Genomic DNA, 19,025 nt, shown 5'->3' on the forward strand with positions numbered 1-19,025 from the left:
TCTAAGGAGTCCTCACTGGGCTCAGCACATCCTGATTCTTCCTAAACCCACCAAAACCAGTGTGCGGAACACCCTCAGCTCTCAAGCGCTGCAGATGACACCCCCTGGACACTGTCCCACGTGTGTGACCCACTGACATGAAAAAGCAGTCCACATAAAGAAACTAAGTGACATGTAGCAGAACCTTAACCTCTGGCACAACGCTCAAATCCCATCATTTGTTTTATGCTTCCTGAGAACTGGAACTCATCTTCAAATTCCCTCTTCTGACATGTAAACATCAGACCCAATCTGGTTAGTTCACCTGTATACAGATCTTATTTCCACTTCATCACCACCATTTTGGGGAAGGAAATACACTTCACTTACTCTCCTCAACACCAATGAGAAGCTTGCAAAGCCCATGCCGGAGACGCGTGGTTTCCTCCAGGCCGCACCCTCATTTCCTGCTGAGCTAAGTAAAGCGGGTCTCGTGTTGCCATATGTGAATCCAGGCATCTGACCACCTAAAACCAAAGCTGACATATATCTGACTTCTCCAGGGCATCTTCCCAACCTAGGGATCAAACCCGGGTCCCCTGCATTGCAGGCAGATTCTTTACCTTCTGAGCTACCAGGGAAGCCCCATGACTTGACTTACCCTTTTCTTATTATCATCCATCCAAACACACAGATGAAAACTCCTAACTCTCAGCTGATGACACTGCAATTAATCGTTGATTAGACATTTTTTGTACAATCAAGTTTTTTAAATTTTTATTTATTTATGTGGCTATACCAGATTGTAGTTTCAGCATGCAGTATCTTTAGTTGTGGGATGTGGGATCTAGTTCCCTGACCAGGGATCAAACCCAGACCCTCTGAATTGGGAGTGTGGGGTCTTAGCCACTGGACCACCAGGGATGTACCTGGTCTCTTCTTCTTATAAGGGCACTAATGCCATAAATACCTAATTTCCATGCTTATTCAGGGTTGATTGATATCAGTGATAAACTTCATAGGAACTTCACAGTTTTCCCACAATTTGCTGATGAAAGCACATTTCCTTGATTAATTACAGAAGACAGTTGAGGAATATATTTCTTAAACTCTTTTGGGGGGAAGAGGGGCTCATTTGAAATGTAAGATAATTACATCCATTAAGTATAAACACATTGTGTGTGTGTGTGTGTTATCACTCAGTTGTGTCTGACTCTTAGTGACCCCATGGATTGTAGCCCACCAGGCTCCTCTGTCTTGGAATTCTCCAGGCAAGAATACTGGAGTGGGCTGCCATTTCCTTCTCCAGGGATTGAACCTGGGTCCCCTGCCTTGCAGGCAGACTCTTTACTGACTGAGCCACTAGGGAAGCCCAAAATATGTTGTACAAGATGGCATAATCTTCTCAGAGTTAAAGTTCATTTCTCAACGGTTTCTTCACAAGTAGAGGAAATGCATTTTAGCAAAAGCTCCCTTCCCTGTAATTTAGTCTGAGCAGGTTGCACGGGTGTGCACGGATGAAATCTGTGTTCTGGGTAGTTCCTCTTTTCCTAGTTATTTATAAACAAGCAGTTTAAAAAGTTAAAAACTATGTTTCCAGAGTATAAGAATAGTAAGTGTTAAACTAAATCTGACAAGACCATTTTGTAGCATTTACGCAGCACCATCAGACTTCCAAAGTGCCTTGAAGTCACTACTGTTGCTTAGAGCATCACACTGGGTTGGATTTGAGATTTATCTGCACTCATGTGTAAGTGCATGAGTAAGGCTCCTGAAGATTTTCAACAACCTGCTCCGTCCCAAGGCCAGCTGAGTTTCCAGACTATAACTGCAATGGAAAGATCCTTGGGTATTTGTTATTTCTGGTGATGGGAGGTAGGAACTTCTTCATTTATCATTCAAACTGAAATACTGCGCTAGCAATGCACATTTTTTTCCTCTTAGATGACATATTTTAGGCATATCAAAGATTCTGCTATAACAGAAATTTTTGATTCATCAACCCCTGAGGTTCAAGGCAAACTATTTCTTAGTGTTTCAGGGCCAGAGTCTTTGATTTTCCTTAAGAAACACAGTTCTCTATGCTTCTGATAATGATAGGTATATTATCTAAGTATATATTTGTACATATCTGGAATAGACTTTCTACAGTGAAATTTTCTACAGTGAAAATTTTGTAAGAAATGATAAAATTAAAAAATAAAAAATTAAAAAATTTTTAATCTAGGGAGAGCTATTTCATATCTAGACAGCTTGGCTTGGTTCCATTTCCTTGCATCTTTTATTTATTTTTCCTCTGCTGTACTGTATGGTACTTAATTTATAAAGATTTTGAAAGAATCAGTGACATTATCAAATCATTCCTTAACGCATTTGCAGGAGGAACCAAGAGTATCTCTAGATGTTCTCTCACAAATACAGGGGGATGGGGTGGGAACTGTCTATGTGATCTGATTGGTAAAGAATCTGCCTACAAATGTAACAGACACAAGAGACATGCATTCGATCCCTGGATCAGGAAGATCCCCTGGAGCAGGAAATAGCAAAACACACCAGTATTCTGGCCTGGAGAATTCCATAGACAGAGGAGCCTGGAGGGCTATATTCTATGGGGTCACAAAGAGTTGGGTGCAACTGAGGAGATGAACACACATACACACACACACACACACACATGAATAGACACATTAGTCTGCAAAACAATAGATCTTCCATCATGAGAGGAGTAAGTTCTAACTGACAGAACTTTTATCAAATGCCAGAAAAGCATCTTGAAAGTATGTACCACAGTTAGTCATTAGTGAAAAATTAGCAAATTAAGTAGTCCTTTTCAAGAACAAGCTTGGAGGACTCCTCACTCTTCCCAATTCCCAAACCTCCCACAAAGCTACAGTAATCAAAACCGTGTGGTACTGCACAGGATAAATACAGAGATCAAGGGGATGTAGTGGAATGGAATTCAGAGTTCAGACATTTAAATAAGGAAGAAAAGTTCAGAAAGGCTCACATTTAAGGTCAACTGGTTTTTGACATGTGTATCAAAACAACTGAATGGGAAAGGAATAGTCCTTTCAACAAAGGGTGCTGGGCCACCGGATATCCACACACAAATGAATGAAGCTGCACCCCCTACTTCAGAATCTACACAAAATTAATTCAAAGTGGATCAAGCAGCTAAATATAAGTCAAAACTATAAAATTTAAAAGAAAAACATGGGAGGAAATCTTCAATAATCTTAGCTTAGGCAGTTAGGTTCTTAGATATGACACCACAAGCACACAAAGCAGAAGAAACAGTAAGCTGAACTTTATCAAAATTAAACACTTCTGTGCTTCAAAGTACACCATCAGGAAAGCAAAAAGTCAACCCACAGAATGGGAGAAAATCTTTGCAAATCATACATCTGGCAAAAGACTTGTATCCAGAATACATAAAGAATTCTTAGAACTGAAAAACTTTAAAAAACAAAAAACACAATTTTAAAATGTGCAAAGGATAGGAATACCATTTCTCCTAATATATTCAAATGACCAACAAGCATGTGAAAAGATGCTCAACATTATTAGTTATCAGAGAAAAGCAATCTAAACCACTAAAATGAGATATCACTAGGATGGCTATAATCAAATAGATGATGAGAAGTATGGTGAGGAGGTGCAGAAGCTGGAACCTTCATACACTGCTGGTGGGGATGCTGAACGGTCCAGTTGCTTTGGAAAACTAGCAGTTTCTCTAAAGGTTAGAGTTAACATGTGACAGTAAAAGCAATTCTACTCCTAGATAGAAAACCAAGAAAATGAAAACAGTCTATACAAAACTTGTACACAAATGTTCACAGCAGCAGTATTCCTAATTGACCAAAAGTAGAAACAGTCCACAAGACCCTCAACTGAATAATAAATAAAACTAGTATATCCATTCAACAGAATGTTATTCTGCAACAAAAAGATGTGACGTACCAATACATACTACAATACAGTGAAAGAGAAAGTCACTCAGCCATGTCTAATTCTTTGCAACCCCATGAAATAGTTCATGGAATTCTCCAGGCCAGAATACTAGAGTGGGTAGCCTTTCCCTTCTCCAGGGAATCTTTCCAACCCAAGGAATCAAACCCAGGTCTCCCACATTGCAGGCAGATTCTTTAAAAGCTGAGCCACCAGGGAAGCCCAAGAATACTAGTGTGGGTAGCCTTTCTCTTCTCCAATGAATCTTCCCGACCCAGGAATCGAACCAGGGCCTCATGCATTGCAGGCAGATTCTTTACCAGCTGAGCTACCAGGGAAGTCCTACTACAACACAGACGAACCTCAAACACACGCTAAGTGTTCACAAAACACATACTGTGTGATTGCATTTATATGAAATGTGTACAATTGGTAAATCTATAGAGATAGAAGGCAGAGGATGACATGGTTGGGTGGCATCACTGACTCAATGGTCATGAACTTGAGCAAACTCTGGAAGATAGTGAAGGATAGAGGAGCCTGGCATGCTGCAGCCCGTGGGGTAGCAAAGAGTCAGATATAACTTGGCAACCGAACAACAATAAAAGTAGATTAGTAGTAGCCTGGGGCTGAGGTGAGAAATGTAAAAAGGAGGACTGGGATATGGGATTTCTGCTTTGGAGTAATGAATATGTTCCAAAATGCAGCTACGACTGTATAACTCTGAATACAGTTCAGTTCAGTTCAGTCACTCAGTCGTGTCCGACTCTTTGCAACCCCATGAATCGCGGCATGCCAGGCCTCCCTGTCCATCACAAACTCCCGGAGTTTACTCAAACTCATGCCCATCGAGTCGGTGATGCCATCCAGCCATCTCATCCTCCGTCGTCCCCTTCTCCTCCTGCCCCCAATCCCTCCCAGCATCAGGGTCTTTTCCAACGAGTCAACTCTTCGCATGATGTGGCCAAAGTATTGGAGTTTCAGCTTCAGCATCAGTCCTTCCAATGAACACCCAGGGCTGATCTCCTTTAGGATGGACTGGTTGGATCTCCTTGCAGTCCGAGGGACTCTCAAGAGTCTTCTCCAACACCACAGTTCAAAAGCATCATATTTTTCAGCGCTCAGCTTTCTTCACAGTCCAACTCTCACATCCATACATGACCACTGGAAAAACCATAGCCTTGACCAGACGGACCTTTGTTGGCAAAGTAATGTCTCTGCTTTTTAATGTGCTATCTAGGTTGAAGTCACCTAAATACAGACCTTCTAGTCGCGAACTTTCAAAGATGCCAATATGTGTTCACATGTCCAATCACGTAAGTCAGTTCATGCATCTGGTGAAAACGATCACATGCGTGCACCCTGGACCAGTGGCGGTGCTCTTGTGTACGTTACTGCCCAGCACTGCACGGAGGACAGGAGTACAGTATCTTTATTTCAAGCCCAGGACGTCCGCAAGCAAATGTCAAAGTATAAGAGCAGCGGTGATGGAGCCAGTACTGCTAAGAAGCGTCAAGCAGTAACGAGGGAAACAAAAGTGAAAATAACTGAGAGGAGCGAGGCGAAAAAAATGACAGATGTCGCTCATCTCAAATATGAGCACCGCAGGTTGCTCACAGGACACCCCAAGGTCTGACAAGCACGCCCTCCCCACCCTACTCTCCATGGGGGTGCTGAGGAGGGCTCCACGGAGAGCTGCAAACTCAGGAGAGTCCAGACACCACAAGAGCAGCAGACAGAGGATGCAAGGCCTCAAGAGACACAGGCTCTGGGAAAACTGAAAGGGGCTGGCAATTACCATAATCAATGGATCACACCCCTCTTATCTCTATTCCATTAACCAGGACGATGAGTCATCAGCTCCAAGGCTCCTCACCCATCTCTGCCTCAGCCAGAGACTGAATTTAAATCATAAAGCTTCACTGTGTATCACAATGTCGATTCTATCAGATTTAGCCTACTTATAGGCTCCCACGCACCTCCTCCCGCCCCCGCCCTCCCCGCTCTTTCCCACCAGCCACATCATCCGCCTCAAACTCAGGGCTACCTGCTGCCGGATGGCGCACGGACCACTTTTCTTGTTCACTGCCACCAAGAAGGTCCATATAGACTTGAACCAAAAAGAAAGCTGAGCGCCAAAGAATTGATGCTCTTGAACTGTGGTGTTGGAGAAGACTCTTGAGAGTCCCTTGGACTGCAAGGAGATCAAACTAGTCAATCCTAAAGGAGATCAGTCCTGAATATTCATTGGAAGGACAGATGCTGTATTTTGGCCACCTGATGTGAAGAGCCACCTCATTAGAAAAGATCCTGATACTGGGAAAGATTGAAGGCTGGAAGAGAAGGGTGCAACATGAGAGGAGAAGGTTGGATGTCATCACCAACTCAACGGACAAGAGTTTGAGCAAACTCCGGGGGACAAAGGAGGACAGGAAGGCCTGCAGTGCTGTAGTCCATGGGGTCGCAGAGAGTCAGACACAACTGAGCGACTGAACAAAACCAAGAAGGAGCCCGGCCTGGTGCCTGGCTCACCATGTCCACAGCCAGCAACAGACTAACAGACGAGTGGAAGGACTGCTGCCGGCAAAGCAGGCTCAGATCTCTCACAAACAGCAACACGCCGGACAGATGCTAAGCCCCCAAGACAGGAAAGAAGAAAGAGCTGAACGCCTACAAGTCTGTTCCGGGAACTAGGAGGAGACACACAGAGAGAAAACTGAGGTATCCTCACTCGCCAGGTTCAAACAGGAAAGGCCCTAAAACAGCAGGCGGACCCCCACAGGGGAAGAATACAGCCAGAAAAGCCTGCGCCACCTGAATGCACATCCTCAACCCCAGGCAGGCCGTCCTCACTGCCTGACTCGGGGTCCCAATAACTCCTATGTCCCTTGATGCACAGACCTGACCCGGGTAACACCCAGTCTCTGACCTGAGATCTCCCAACTGAATAGTCAGCAAACTACCCCGAAGCTACAGAGGGTCCCAGGGTTACTGGTGCGCCACAGGTTCTGACTGCCAACAGTATTCTCTTCTTTTTTTGGCCACACCATGCGGCATGCAGGATCTTAGTTCCCTGACCAGGGATCGAATCCTCGCCTCTACAGTGGAAGCATGGATTCTTAACCAGTGGACCACCAGGGAAGTCCCCGTTAACAGCATTCTATTAGATCATATGTGTGTGCTCAGTCATGTCTGACTCTTTGCAACCCTCTGGACTGTCAGTATCACAAGCAGGTAAGAATGAAAGCTCTAAGTACAAGAATTTTCCAAAAGTATCCTAGTATTAAAATTTAGATTTGACCTGAATGCATTCAAGTCTCTAATAAAAGATATCATAAGAGTTCTTTAGAATGAAAGATGAAAAAATACCCTACAAGGTACAGCTGAGGAAAATCAAAGGAATAACTGTATTCCCCCCCAGCCTGTGTATGCTGTGTGCAGCATCATCTCCAAGTCTTCACAACCCCACGAACCAGAGCCCACCAGGCTCCTCTGTCCATGGGATTTTCCAGGCAAGAATACTGGAAATACTGGAGTGGGTTGCCATTTCCTCCTCCAGGGGATCTTCCCAACCCAGGGATCGAACCCCTGACTCCTGCATGTTCTGCATTGGCAGGCGGATTCTTTACCACTGAGTCCCCTGGGAAGTCCTGTATTCCCCCATATAAAGCAACAAATCATTTCTTTAACTTCGTACACACCCTTCTGACCTAGGATAATAGATTTTGTTATGTTTTTTAAAATCCTGGTGAGTCAATGGTTTCTGTCTGAGATAAAGGAAAACTCCAGTCTTCAGCATCCCAGGGCAAACGGCTGGCGCTGGACAAGGGACTCCCCCAACAAATGCGAGAAGAAGAACTGGTTTGGTCTAGTTCCCAATACCACTGACCTCACTGATAGTAAGCAGTTTGTCTTTACTGTGATAAGGAACTTTTCATGTTTAGGAATGATCTAAACTTATAGCGATGACTAACACTGAGGGCGGGAAAGGTAATGGTTTCAAGGGAAGGGGCTGGGTCATCAGAACCAGGAGGTGATGAGTTATGCTGACCACGAAGGGGGAGACCCGGGCAGGCCAGCGCCCCGTCTCTTTTCTCCCTCTACATAAGGTTCCAGGTGCAGCTCTTCGGGAAGCATCTCAGATGCCAGGCTCAGACACCTGCAGAAGGCGCTCCGCCCAACAGCCAAAACCTAGGAACAAGCGCGACGTCCATCAGCTGGCAAACCAGTGGACAAAACACAGCCTGTCCACACCCCGGATGCCATCCAGCCACACAAAGGGACAGACTACCACGCTCACCAGCGTGGACAAACCTTGAAACTTTATGCAAAGTGAAAGGAATCACACACCAGCGGCCACATGCGCCATGGTTTTATTTATACACGATGTTCCAAAAAGGCAAATTATAGACAGAAAATAGGTGGGCGGTTGTCTGGGGCCCTGGGATGGAACAGGGGGTTCACAGTGAAAGGGGCGAGGGGACCTAGCTAGGGCGAGGGACGTGCTGAACGCTGACTTGCGGTAACAGTCATGCCACTCAGCACGTAACAGTCATGCCACTCAGCACGTTTACCAAAGATGCCTGAAAGGCAGGCTTGAGGCAGGTGAGCTCCAGAGTGCGTAAAATACACCTCAAGAAAGCTGATTAAAGAAACAAACCTGTCGAACAGACTTCTCTGTCTCCAGGAGGCTGGTGTGGTACAACGGCGATAACTTACAAGGTTGGGATGAACATATACACATCACTACATGTAAAACAGAAAACCAACCAGCACCTACTGTATAGCATAAGAAACAATACGCAGTACTTTATAATAACCAATCAGGGAAAAGAATCTGAAAAAGGATACACACACACTAATATATAGAGACCCAAATAAACAAACAAGAAAAATGAAATCTGGAGGAAAAGGGAAAATAATACAGGAGCTCAAGAAAACCAACCAACCAAAAATATCTACACGCAATATCCTCAGATAGATAAGAAATAAATCCAAGAAAGAATAGATGCAGTTTACAAAAAAAAAAAAACTGTGAAAAAGGGCTTCTCATAAATTAAAAATATGACAAGGCTTAAAATTCAATAGAAACATTGAAATGGAAAGTCAAAGACATTTCATAATAGTAAGACAAAAAAGATTGAAAACTACATAACAATAGAGGAAAAGATAAGAAAATAAATCAAAGAGGTGACTAATAGGACTTTCAGAAAGAGAAGGCTGGGAATTTGAAGGGGGAAAAAAGAAAAATTTCCCAGAAGAAAAGGGCAGCTCCTAATGAAAAGAATTAACCAAGCTCTTGAAACAGTGAATGACAATACACGACAATCACAAAATCTAAGAACATCAGGAATAAACAGAATATGCTAAAAGCTTCCCCAAAGAAGTTAGAACAGGTCACACTCAAATAGAAGAGCAGTGTCTTCAAAACTCCAAGGGAAAAATGGATTTCCAGCCAACAATATTTTCCACCAGCTAATATATAAATCCCATGCGAAGGTAGAATGCAAACATTTTCAGCCATCCAAAGACAAAATTTTTGCACCTGGAGGATGTGCTTCAGGAAAGTTAAGGCAGTAAACCAAAAAAAAAAAAAAAAAAGACTGAGGTATCCAGGAAACAGATGGTCCAGGACCAGAGCTAAGACACACCAAGGTCGGGGCACGTATACCTGGCCAGCTCTCCTCCAGGGAGAAAAAAGTGAATCTATAGGCTCCTTGGAAGGAAAGCTATGACAAATCTAGATGCGTATTAAAAAGCAGAGACATCACTTTGCCAACAAAGGTCCATATCATCAAAGCTATGGTTTTTCCAGTAGTCATGTACAGATGTGAGAATTGGACCATAAAGAAGGCTGAGTGCCGAAAAGTGGATGTTTTCGAATTGTGGTACTGGAGAAGACTCTTGAGAGTCCCTTGGACTGCAAGGAGATCAAACCAGTCAGTCCTAAAGGAAATCAATCCTGAATATTCACTGGAAGGACAGAAGCTGAAACTCCGATACCTTGGCCACCTGATGTGAAGAGCTGACTCACTGGAAAAGACCCTGGTGTTGGGAAAGCTTGAGGGCCAAAGGAGAAGGGGGCGTCAGAGGAAGAAATGGTTGGATGGCACCACCGACTCAACAGAGATGAATGTGAGCAAACGCCATGAGATAGCGAAGGACAGGGAAGCCTGGCATGCTGCAGTCCGTGGGGTCGCAAAGAGCCGGACACAACAACTGAACAACAAAAAATAAGCTATCTGAAACAATAAGTCATCTGTCGTACTCAAGTGTTTAAAAAAAAAACTTGATAAAAGCTGAACTCTGCTAGGCATTTGATGTAACTTTTCAAGTGTTTAAAACAGAAAACAGAATCCTATTAGACTACTTGGCTCAGAGATAAGCGGTATAATGCAATTATCATTTTAACCCCAAATTATGATATACTCATCTAAGGGAGGCGGGCAGGTATACCAGCTAATTCTTCACAAAAGACCACAACAGTAGTTCAAAAACCATAACCACCATCTCTAGTAGTCAGTAAGTGTACAAAACTAATAAACCAAGAATAAACCCATGCAAACATATAATTTAAAAATACAGCAGTCCATTTCAGATGGATCAACTAAAAGCATATTGGAGCAGGACAACTCTAAGTTTCAATACTGTTTATCTTTGTAGGACCTTATACAGTAGTACCATATATAGCACAGGGAACTATATTAAAGATGCTATAATAAACCATAATGGAAAACAATGTGCATATAATATGAAAAACAATGTGTATTATATATATATATATATATATATATATTAAAAAACTGAATCACTCTGCTATACAGCAGAAATTAACACGACATTGTAGAATGAACTATACTCCAATAAACTAAATTAAAAAAAAAAAAAAGATTCAGGGTGGTATTTTCTGTATCTGATTTTCTGTCTCTTTCCTTGTCTAGTTGGCCCAGAGAAGCCCCATGGAGGCTGGAAAGCTGGGTCTGGGTGCATGGGCCGTGCCTGGGTGCAGGGCCTGGGGAGACAGAGCCAGCTCAGGATGGTACACGTCTGGCACACGGTGTCCACCCCGTCTTCCCTGGCTCCGGGAGGGTAAACACGCTGCCTGCACCGGTTCATGGACACGGACCACGCAGGCAGGGCCCAGCTCGGGCTGCAGGGCAGTGAGCGCCCTGAGAGGCAGGACACCAGCCCCACGTGGTTAACTCATCTCCCGAAATCAGCTCGAAGTTCCTCACGATGCTACACAGATGTCAGTTTCTAAGATCTCAGTTTTTAAAACTTGAGAAGTTCTAAAACTTATCATTTAGTCCTTCCTTCTGAAATTCTTACAGAAAACAGTGCCGCGCAACTCAGCGCTTGCCAACACATCGCTCCCTTTGCTTGTGAACGATGCCAGCTGACGTTTATTACTGAGCCAGCCTCCTAACAGAGTATCATGAAAACCTGAGACCGTTCAGCTGGCATGCTGGTCACCGGTGATATTAACATTGCCCATTCTCTTCCTCACCATCCCTCCCTAAGTCCAAAAAATGTTGTTGTTCAGTTGTGACCGACAAATGTATCCTGATTCAATTCTTGCGTTATCATATTATGAGCCCAGAATATTAATAACTATAAACAGAATCTTCTAAAAGTACTTGGGAATCTCTACCCCCCCTGATAATCATGTTCCAATGAAAATCAGGTCCCAAATTAAACGTTCAACACAGCTTTTCAATATGTTAACACTGACAATTCAGAACGGTATTAAAACCAACCTGAATTCACAAAAAATCTGTTTATACTAAATATTTACAGCAATTACTTGCAAGTACTTTTAAGATGACCCGTGATCCACTAGCTATATATCTAGCCACATGTGGGAGAAACAAAGCTTTTAAAACCCTGATTTTCAAACAGTAAGGTGATGACCTAAAATTGTTTCGACCCTTAAAATCATCACAAAAAGTTCTAAACAGGCAGTGTTCGATTTTGAGAACCCACTGCAGATTAAGTTCTTGACTCCAATACCATGAATTCTTGGTCTGCACTCTTGTACGTTTTCCTTTAAAAGACAGAGAGTGAAGCTTCCAGTGGTGCTCTCTGGGCAACAGTCCCGTTTGGTACCCGGGCCACCTGGGTCTGCAAGCCGTGCGCTTGTGAGATAATTTGTATGCACTGCTGTCCGCCAATGTAAGTCATCAGAACAGAGACAACTGAAAGCAGTGTTATTAACGCTTTTTGAAAAGCACAGGCACCCTAAAGGCAGCGCAGCTGAGACAGAGAACGCCCGACAGCTCTGAGGGCGGGCAACCCTTCGGCTTGCAAACTTGCATTTTTTGCCCTTTTCTTAACCAATTCTGGATTTATGTCTTGGCTCAAGCTGCTATGCATAACAAGATGAAAGTATATATTTACTAACAAAGAAACAAAATAAAAGACCATACATGAAATGTATGTGTCAAAGCACCCACCTTTAGGTTAAAATGCATTTTATAGTATTCTTTTGTTCCCTGGGGATAAACACTTTAGATTATTCCGTGGTTTAGCACACCTGCTCACGGATTCCAAAGAAGGATCCTACTTCCAAAGTAGGATCTATTTTTCCCAAAATCATCTTTGCTTTTCCAGGGTCAGTCCACAAAAATCTATGAACACACACTCTGTACCAAAAGGGCCCCCGGATAATATTTTTGGATAATGTCAATACACAGAAACAGATATATATCTCAGATCCATTGGGGGTTAGGGGGAGGCAAAATACAAGTCTGCAAGCTACAGAAATAAACAATGTATTGCAAAGTTTCAAGCAATAAAGAGTTAAAAATAAACTACCATGGGCAGGGTGTTATCTGATGGTTGGCTTTTCTACAAGGCTTTTGACATTCCTGATTTAGTTTCATTTCAAAACAGTTTTTGGAAGTTTGGGTTGATAATTTTTTTTAAGAGAGCCACTTGCCTCTGTGTGTCCTCTCCACCTCCCTTAAACTCAGGCCCGGAATCTTTCCAGCAGGAAGGAACTCTGTGTCTCTGAACAAGTCTGTACATGCCACTCAGAGGCAGATCAACCCTCCTCTTAAGGAAAACAGGCAGTTCTACAAAGTTCATTGTGCCCCAGTGAATGTCTTTACCTCTAATTAAGAGCAAGAGTCACTACCCTGACAAGGTAACATTTGCAGAAACCAGCCCCCCCCCCCCCCCCACAAAAGTTTAAGTGCCTGCTCCAAAATGTTACACTGATGATTTTTTAAAGCTACACCATTTACATGGCACTTTTACTGCTGAGCAATGGAAAGCAATTTCAGTACTTTAACAAATCCCAAGGCTCCTTCTCATCCAGCGGGCAAACAGTGGACCCATGTAAAGGATCACACCAAAGCTTGCAGACAGGGAGTGAGTTGATCAAGGAAAAAAGCCCAAGTACTCATTCCAACACTCTTCTCTCTGCTGCCCTGCCCTGCCCTGCCCAGGCCTGGCCTTCCCCTCCTCTCTCCTGGACCACTGATCCAGGCCAACCATCTCACCTTCTCCTCCTTCAAACCTGAGCAAGCCTCCTACTCTCAGAGACCCCCAAACTTCCAGTGGATCCTTGATGTCAAGGAACTAGGGGCGTCCTCAACACCAACAGGAATAAACCCTCCTCCAGATGCCCACCACCCCCGAGCCCTCCTGCCACTCCCAGAGGGTCACCTTCGGCCACACATACCCCGCTTTCAATAAAAGAGGGGGACGGCATTTGCACAGCGCCTAACAGGTGGCCAACTCTCAGGTTAACTCTACTCATCACCTTCAGGCCTGGAGGAGCCTCCTCCTCCTCAACCTTCAAGGCCTCCAGCCCAGAAGGACAGAGTCAAAGTCCAGACGCTCATCATCCCTCCAGTGAGGAAGCCCTGACTCCAGGCAAGGGGGCTGCTGGATTCTCAGCTCCCTAGCCACCCCCTCACCCCACCCCCACCCCCCAGGCCTCTCCAGTGCAGGATTTTCCTGTCTTTATCCAAGACATTTTGGACCACTGGCCACTGAATGCTCACAAAAAGCAAAATAAGAGTAGCGGCCCCAAGAAAAGAAACAAAACCGGCCAAATTTAAAAATAACAAACTCCAATGATACAAACATGAACTTCGATCTATCAGTCCTAGTTTGGATTCTTCCCGTTATCATTGCCCCCTTTTGATGACAATAATTAAAATTCACTACATCTACTACATGCACTACTTGACACACACAGGAACATTTTACAGACACTGCTTTTATAAATGTATGGTACTCCAAATAAAACCCTGCAAACAGAAATTCACAATGGGTTTTTCACTTTTTAATTTATGAGTATCCTTCCCTATGATCCCTCAAAAACCTAAAGCAAAAACTAAGTTTCTCTAAATAGAATACAGCCTATGTCTCACATCCTTTTATTAAAAATAAAGTTATGTACTGTTCAACCATACCGTTTTAGTCAGGAATGGAGAAAATTCTAAACTCTCCCCAAGAAAGCCATTTTCATAGGACATATCAAAACTCAGCAAACTCCCTCTCTCAACTCATTCACTTCATGTAAACACATTCTTCTAAAAATAAGCAACCACTAATCACTAAAAAAGTCTACAGAAAAAAATAAAAAACAGAAAATCTAACAATGAAATAAACTAGGACTACAGGCTGCTCAGCTTACAGGTGTTTCACCTACAACTGTTCTTTTAATTTCCAAACTCTGACACTAGTCACACTGATGGATGTTCAGGAAGAGCAAACAAATGCTAGAGTGTCAATAATCTAATCACAAAACCACTGTATGCAAATCATGCCAACAGAAACCCTAAACACACTTCTAGGCATGATGAAAATGGTTCTAGGAAAAAAAAAAGAAAGAAAATGGTTCTAGAAATAACAACAAAGGGAGGGGGAAAATGGAGATGTTAGCGGTTTCTGCTCTTTCACCAGAGACTCAACTTCCCAGGGTCAGTTCAAAAATATGAAAGACTTTATCATGAGAGTAAGAAAACATATATAAGACGATCAGGAAAATTTAGCACGGAACATCTGAAACAAACTTATGGTTACGAAAGCAGGGACAGGGGATAAATTAGGAGTTTGGGGATAACATATACTCACTACTATACATAAAACAGACAGCTAATGAGGACCTACTATATAGCACAGGTAACTCAATAGTCTGTAATAATCTACGAGGGAAAAGAATATTTACATACATACACATATACATATAACGGAATCATTTTTCTGTACACCTGAAATTAACATAACACTGCGAATCAACTAGACTTCAATTTAAAAAAGAAAAACTGAACATTTGCTAGGAAGGAATTCAGTTTTTTTGATGTGAGAACAGCATGGAGACTACCTAAAAAAAAAAAAAAAAACACCAACTGAAGTATTTATGGGGAAATGGCATCTGAGTTTTATGTGAAGATAATGGAGGTGGGAGAAGGATAGCAGAAAAAACCAGATTAGTCATGTGCTGGTCACCGTGAAGCCGGTGCTGTCCTCTTCCTCTCCCTCGCCAGTGTCTGTTTCAAATTCTCCGTAATAATAAAACAACTGCAGGCAAGCAAAAGCTCCCCTGTTCTGCTTCAGACTGCAGGCCATTGTTGCAAAGATTTCCTATAGTTTCCTCCGCTTTGCATAATATGAGAATTCCTTCTCAATTGTACTGACTTTGTAAGGAGAGAGCCAGAGAGCCTGTTACTGCCCCATCCCAATGGCTTTCCAAACCTGGTGCTTAGCAAATCGATCCCAAAAGCTTTCGGGAAGAGAATATGGAACCAGAGGGAAGGAGCAGGGGAAACCTTGGGAGTGAACCTGCCCCAGCTGCTCCCACTAAGAACCCCCAGGCTCCTAAACCCATGAAGACACATTCAGGGTTCACTCTCTTTTTCTCTTACAGTTTAAAAACAAAAACGACAGCTTCTGGTCTACTTCCACCAGCCTTCACATTCATGCTGACCCTTGAAGACACAAACAATCCAACTTCTGTGTAACCACGTCAAAAACAAGCCCTGGCTAACTCGCTTGGACGAGGATGGTCACCACTCGGATCTGGCCAGAAAAACTCGGTTAGGAAAAACCAACCAGTGCTTAAACAAACACTGAGGCTGGGGAGAACGGTCTTGGAACCAGTTAGCAGACCACTCAGGGAGTTGCAACATGACCGTTTTCAAAATTTTCCAAAAGCTTCCAAATTCAGTTGAGCCCGGCAGGCCGAGCTTAACAGGGCTCTCTTTCAAATTCAAAAACCTGGCCCTGGCCCCAACTGTTAGCCAACAGAACACATGCTGATTCACTTGAGATCACCTAAAAAGACGGACTCCATCCAGTTCAGACCACAGGCCAGTACACGGCTGGGATCGGGGGAAAGTTGGAGCTGTGTATAGATAAACCCTATTCACAGAGCAGAAAAAGGGACAATGGGATCCACACTTAATCTGGCCGAAGAAAATGTCTACAGTCAGCTTCCAACCCCCCCTCTTCCACTTCTCACCAGACAATGACAATTCTTCACAGCGAACCACAAAGCCCTGCTTCATAAGATTTTTTTCTTCTTCTATCCCAATCCAACTAGAAAACAGGGAACAGCTATGAACACCCCTGATGTGGTGCAGATAACTTGGAGAGAGCCTTCAGTAATAAGAAACAAATCAGAACACGGAGAATTTCACATTCTGTTGCAAACATTCAAGGCCCAGTGCCTCCATTAGCCAGAGTTCTCTGTAATCGCCACAACGTGCACGGAATCAGACCAGCAACACACTTAGTCTCACCAGGTGTCTGTTACTCGGGGCCGACTCAGAATCTCCGAATTTGTTAGTTTCGGGGGCGGGGGGGGGGGGGGGGGGGGGGGGGGGCCGTGTTAAAAGAAAGAGAAAAAGACCTGGGGTAGGTGTGAAATCTGGGCACCCTCACCACTCCTGGGCTCTGTCTCATTTCTGGTTCAATTACACACCTGTCAAACAGGTTATTCCTGGAATTCAGACTGTATAATCCTCACCCTGTAATTCTTCCTGCTCCTGCTACCCAAACACACAGCCCTCCCCTGATCCCCCAAATATGCGCCCATCGGTAGAACGTATGCGGGTGATAAAGCAAAACCAGGTATCAGCAAACTCCGCTCCCTGGACTCCAGGCGAGCATTCAAACGAGGCAACACGAAGACAATTCTCAAGGAGGCCAAGGCAGTGCTTTGGGATAATCACAGCCGAGGCCTGCCTATTCTGAATTGTAATGAACACACCAACTCCGAAGGCCAGATCTGGGAAAAACGCGGCGGGGGGGACACATGTAGGGTGTCTGATGCAAAAAAAAAAAAAAAAAAAACGCTTTCCCATTTTATGGAAGTGCATGCCCGAGAGTGGAGCGTTATTTCCTTATCTGAGAGCCAGGAAATGAGGTCTTTTCAGGCCAGTGTGAATATAAACTCTGCTAAAAAACAGCGGGACGGCGAGGCGAGCCCCTTCTCCCAACTTCAGCCGCGCGGCGTGGCCTCCGGGCGGCGGCGTGTCCATCCCCCGGCGCCCCCGGACCAGAAGTTTCAACCCGTCCCCAGGAAACAAAGGAGGCGCCCGTACCGACCTTATAGACTTGTCCGTAGGTGCCATTTCCCACCACTTCCACCAGCTCGAAAATCCCCGCCGGATCCTGGAGGAGAAAGAGGGGAGGGGTGAGCGTCGGAAAGCAGCACAACAATGAATAAAGAAGCAGGGCAGCCGGAGAGAAAGGGCGGCGACCCCAGCGGTGGGCTTCGCGCGGTGGGGTCGCCGGAGCCCGAGGGCCGCGATCCGAGGACCGGGGGTCCCGGGCGACGGCGGCGCCGGCGAAGGGTCGCGCCCCCGGGGCCCCCGCACCCGTCGACGCGGGCAGACAAAGGGGCCGCCGTGCCCGCGGTTCTTCCCGCGGCGGCGCCCGAGCGCCCGGGCGGCCAGGGCGCGGCCCCGGGTGCCCGCGCGCTCCGCGCCCCGCGCCGGGGTGTTCCCGGGCCGCCACTCACCCGCAGGGAGGACAGGTCGATGTCCACCAGACTTTTGGCAGGGGAGTCGTTCGCCATCTTCCCTTTCTGCCTCCGCGGATCGGCCACGATCAGTAGGTCTCCGGCGTGTTTCTGGGCGTCGGAGGCCCGGCGGGCGGCGCGGGCCCGCGGGCGAGGCCGGGGGCGGCGGGCGGGGCGAGCGCTGGCGGGCGGCGGCGGCGCTCACTCCATGGCCGGGGCGGCCGGCAGGCCCCCGGGCGTCGCCCGCGCCTCAGGCCCCGGCCCCGCGCCCCGCGCGCGCCTGCACTAGCGGCCCGGAGCAGGGGCCGCGGCGCCGCCGAGTGTGGAGCCCGGAGCGCGAGGCCGCCAGACAAAGATGAGCGGGGGGCGGGGGCGGCGGCGGCGCGGGAGGAGGAGACACGGGACACCGAAATCGTACTCGGAGGAGAGCGAACAGCTCCCCCTTTCCTCCTCTGGCAGGAAAAGCGGGCGGAAGCGCGCTCGCGCCCGGAGGCGGCAGGGCGGGGGGCGCGGGCAGCCGCGCGAATCTCCAGCAGGGGTGGGGCCCGGGCGGCGACCGCGCACGGGGCCGGAGGGGGGCGCACCCGGGACAAAGGGAAGCCGGCCCGGACCCCCCACCTCCCTGCCTCGGGCGGAGGGGCGGGCCGACCCCCGCCCCCGCGGAGCCCCGCCCCGCCGCGCCCCGCCCCGCCGGGATCCCAGAGCGGGAGGGTCCTCCCGGCGCCCGCGCCCCCCTCTCCTCCCATCGCATCCCCCACCGCCGAGTCTGGCCCCTGAAGACCCTCGTTTCCGGTTTCCCTACCGGCTTCTCTGGTCCTTTCTCTTCTTTTCCAGGCTGAACCGGTGACCTGGCTGTAGTTGGGGATTCGCCGAGCATCCCTCGGCCGACGGGTCCCGAGACTTTGGGCGGAAACTGAACCCGAACCGCTCCTTTCACTGCCCGTGCTGAGTCCCTCACTCTGGACGAGGCGTGGACCAGGAGTCTTGACCCAAGTTCTGTGCCTAGATATCGCTGAGGAGCCATGGATAGGACTTCTTCCGGCAACTTTGGAAGCCAGTCAGCAGTAGACAGTTTCATCCTGTTGAACGTGAATAAATGGTCTGCAAACAGTCATTGTAT

General features: G+C 46.2%; 1 protein-coding gene and 1 long non-coding RNA gene across 35 annotated transcripts in view; one reads left to right on the forward strand and one right to left on the reverse strand.

Moving 5' to 3' along the window:
- The window catches only part of MAP4K4 (mitogen-activated protein kinase kinase kinase kinase 4), a 151,150-nt gene extending 133,086 nt beyond the window's left edge, over positions 1-18,064 (reverse strand). For 21 of the 34 annotated variants that reach the window (XM_061155907.1, XM_061155896.1, XM_061155899.1 and 18 more), the window contains exons 1-2: positions 17,906-18,063; positions 17,491-17,556 (exon numbers count right to left, since the gene is read on the reverse strand). In XM_061155907.1, coding sequence (XP_061011890.1) covers positions 17,491-17,556; positions 17,906-17,962 — 123 coding nt within the window. In that variant the 5' untranslated portion in view covers positions 17,963-18,063. Of the gene's footprint in view, positions 1-17,490; positions 17,557-17,905 lie in introns of all 34 variants that reach the window. The other 13 variants (XM_061155905.1, XM_061155878.1, XM_061155889.1 and 10 more) reach the window with 1 other exon arrangement.
- Positions 17,867-19,019, forward strand: LOC133065144 (uncharacterized). Its single transcript, XR_009694861.1, has 2 exons — positions 17,867-17,997; positions 18,740-19,019. It is a non-coding gene; the product is annotated as an uncharacterized LOC133065144 (long non-coding RNA).
- The last annotated feature ends 6 nt before the right edge of the window (positions 19,020-19,025 follow it).

The sequence above is a fragment of the Dama dama genome, chromosome 11 (genome assembly GCF_033118175.1).
Source record: "Dama dama isolate Ldn47 chromosome 11, ASM3311817v1, whole genome shotgun sequence".
Taxonomy (NCBI): Eukaryota; Metazoa; Chordata; class Mammalia; order Artiodactyla; family Cervidae; genus Dama; species Dama dama.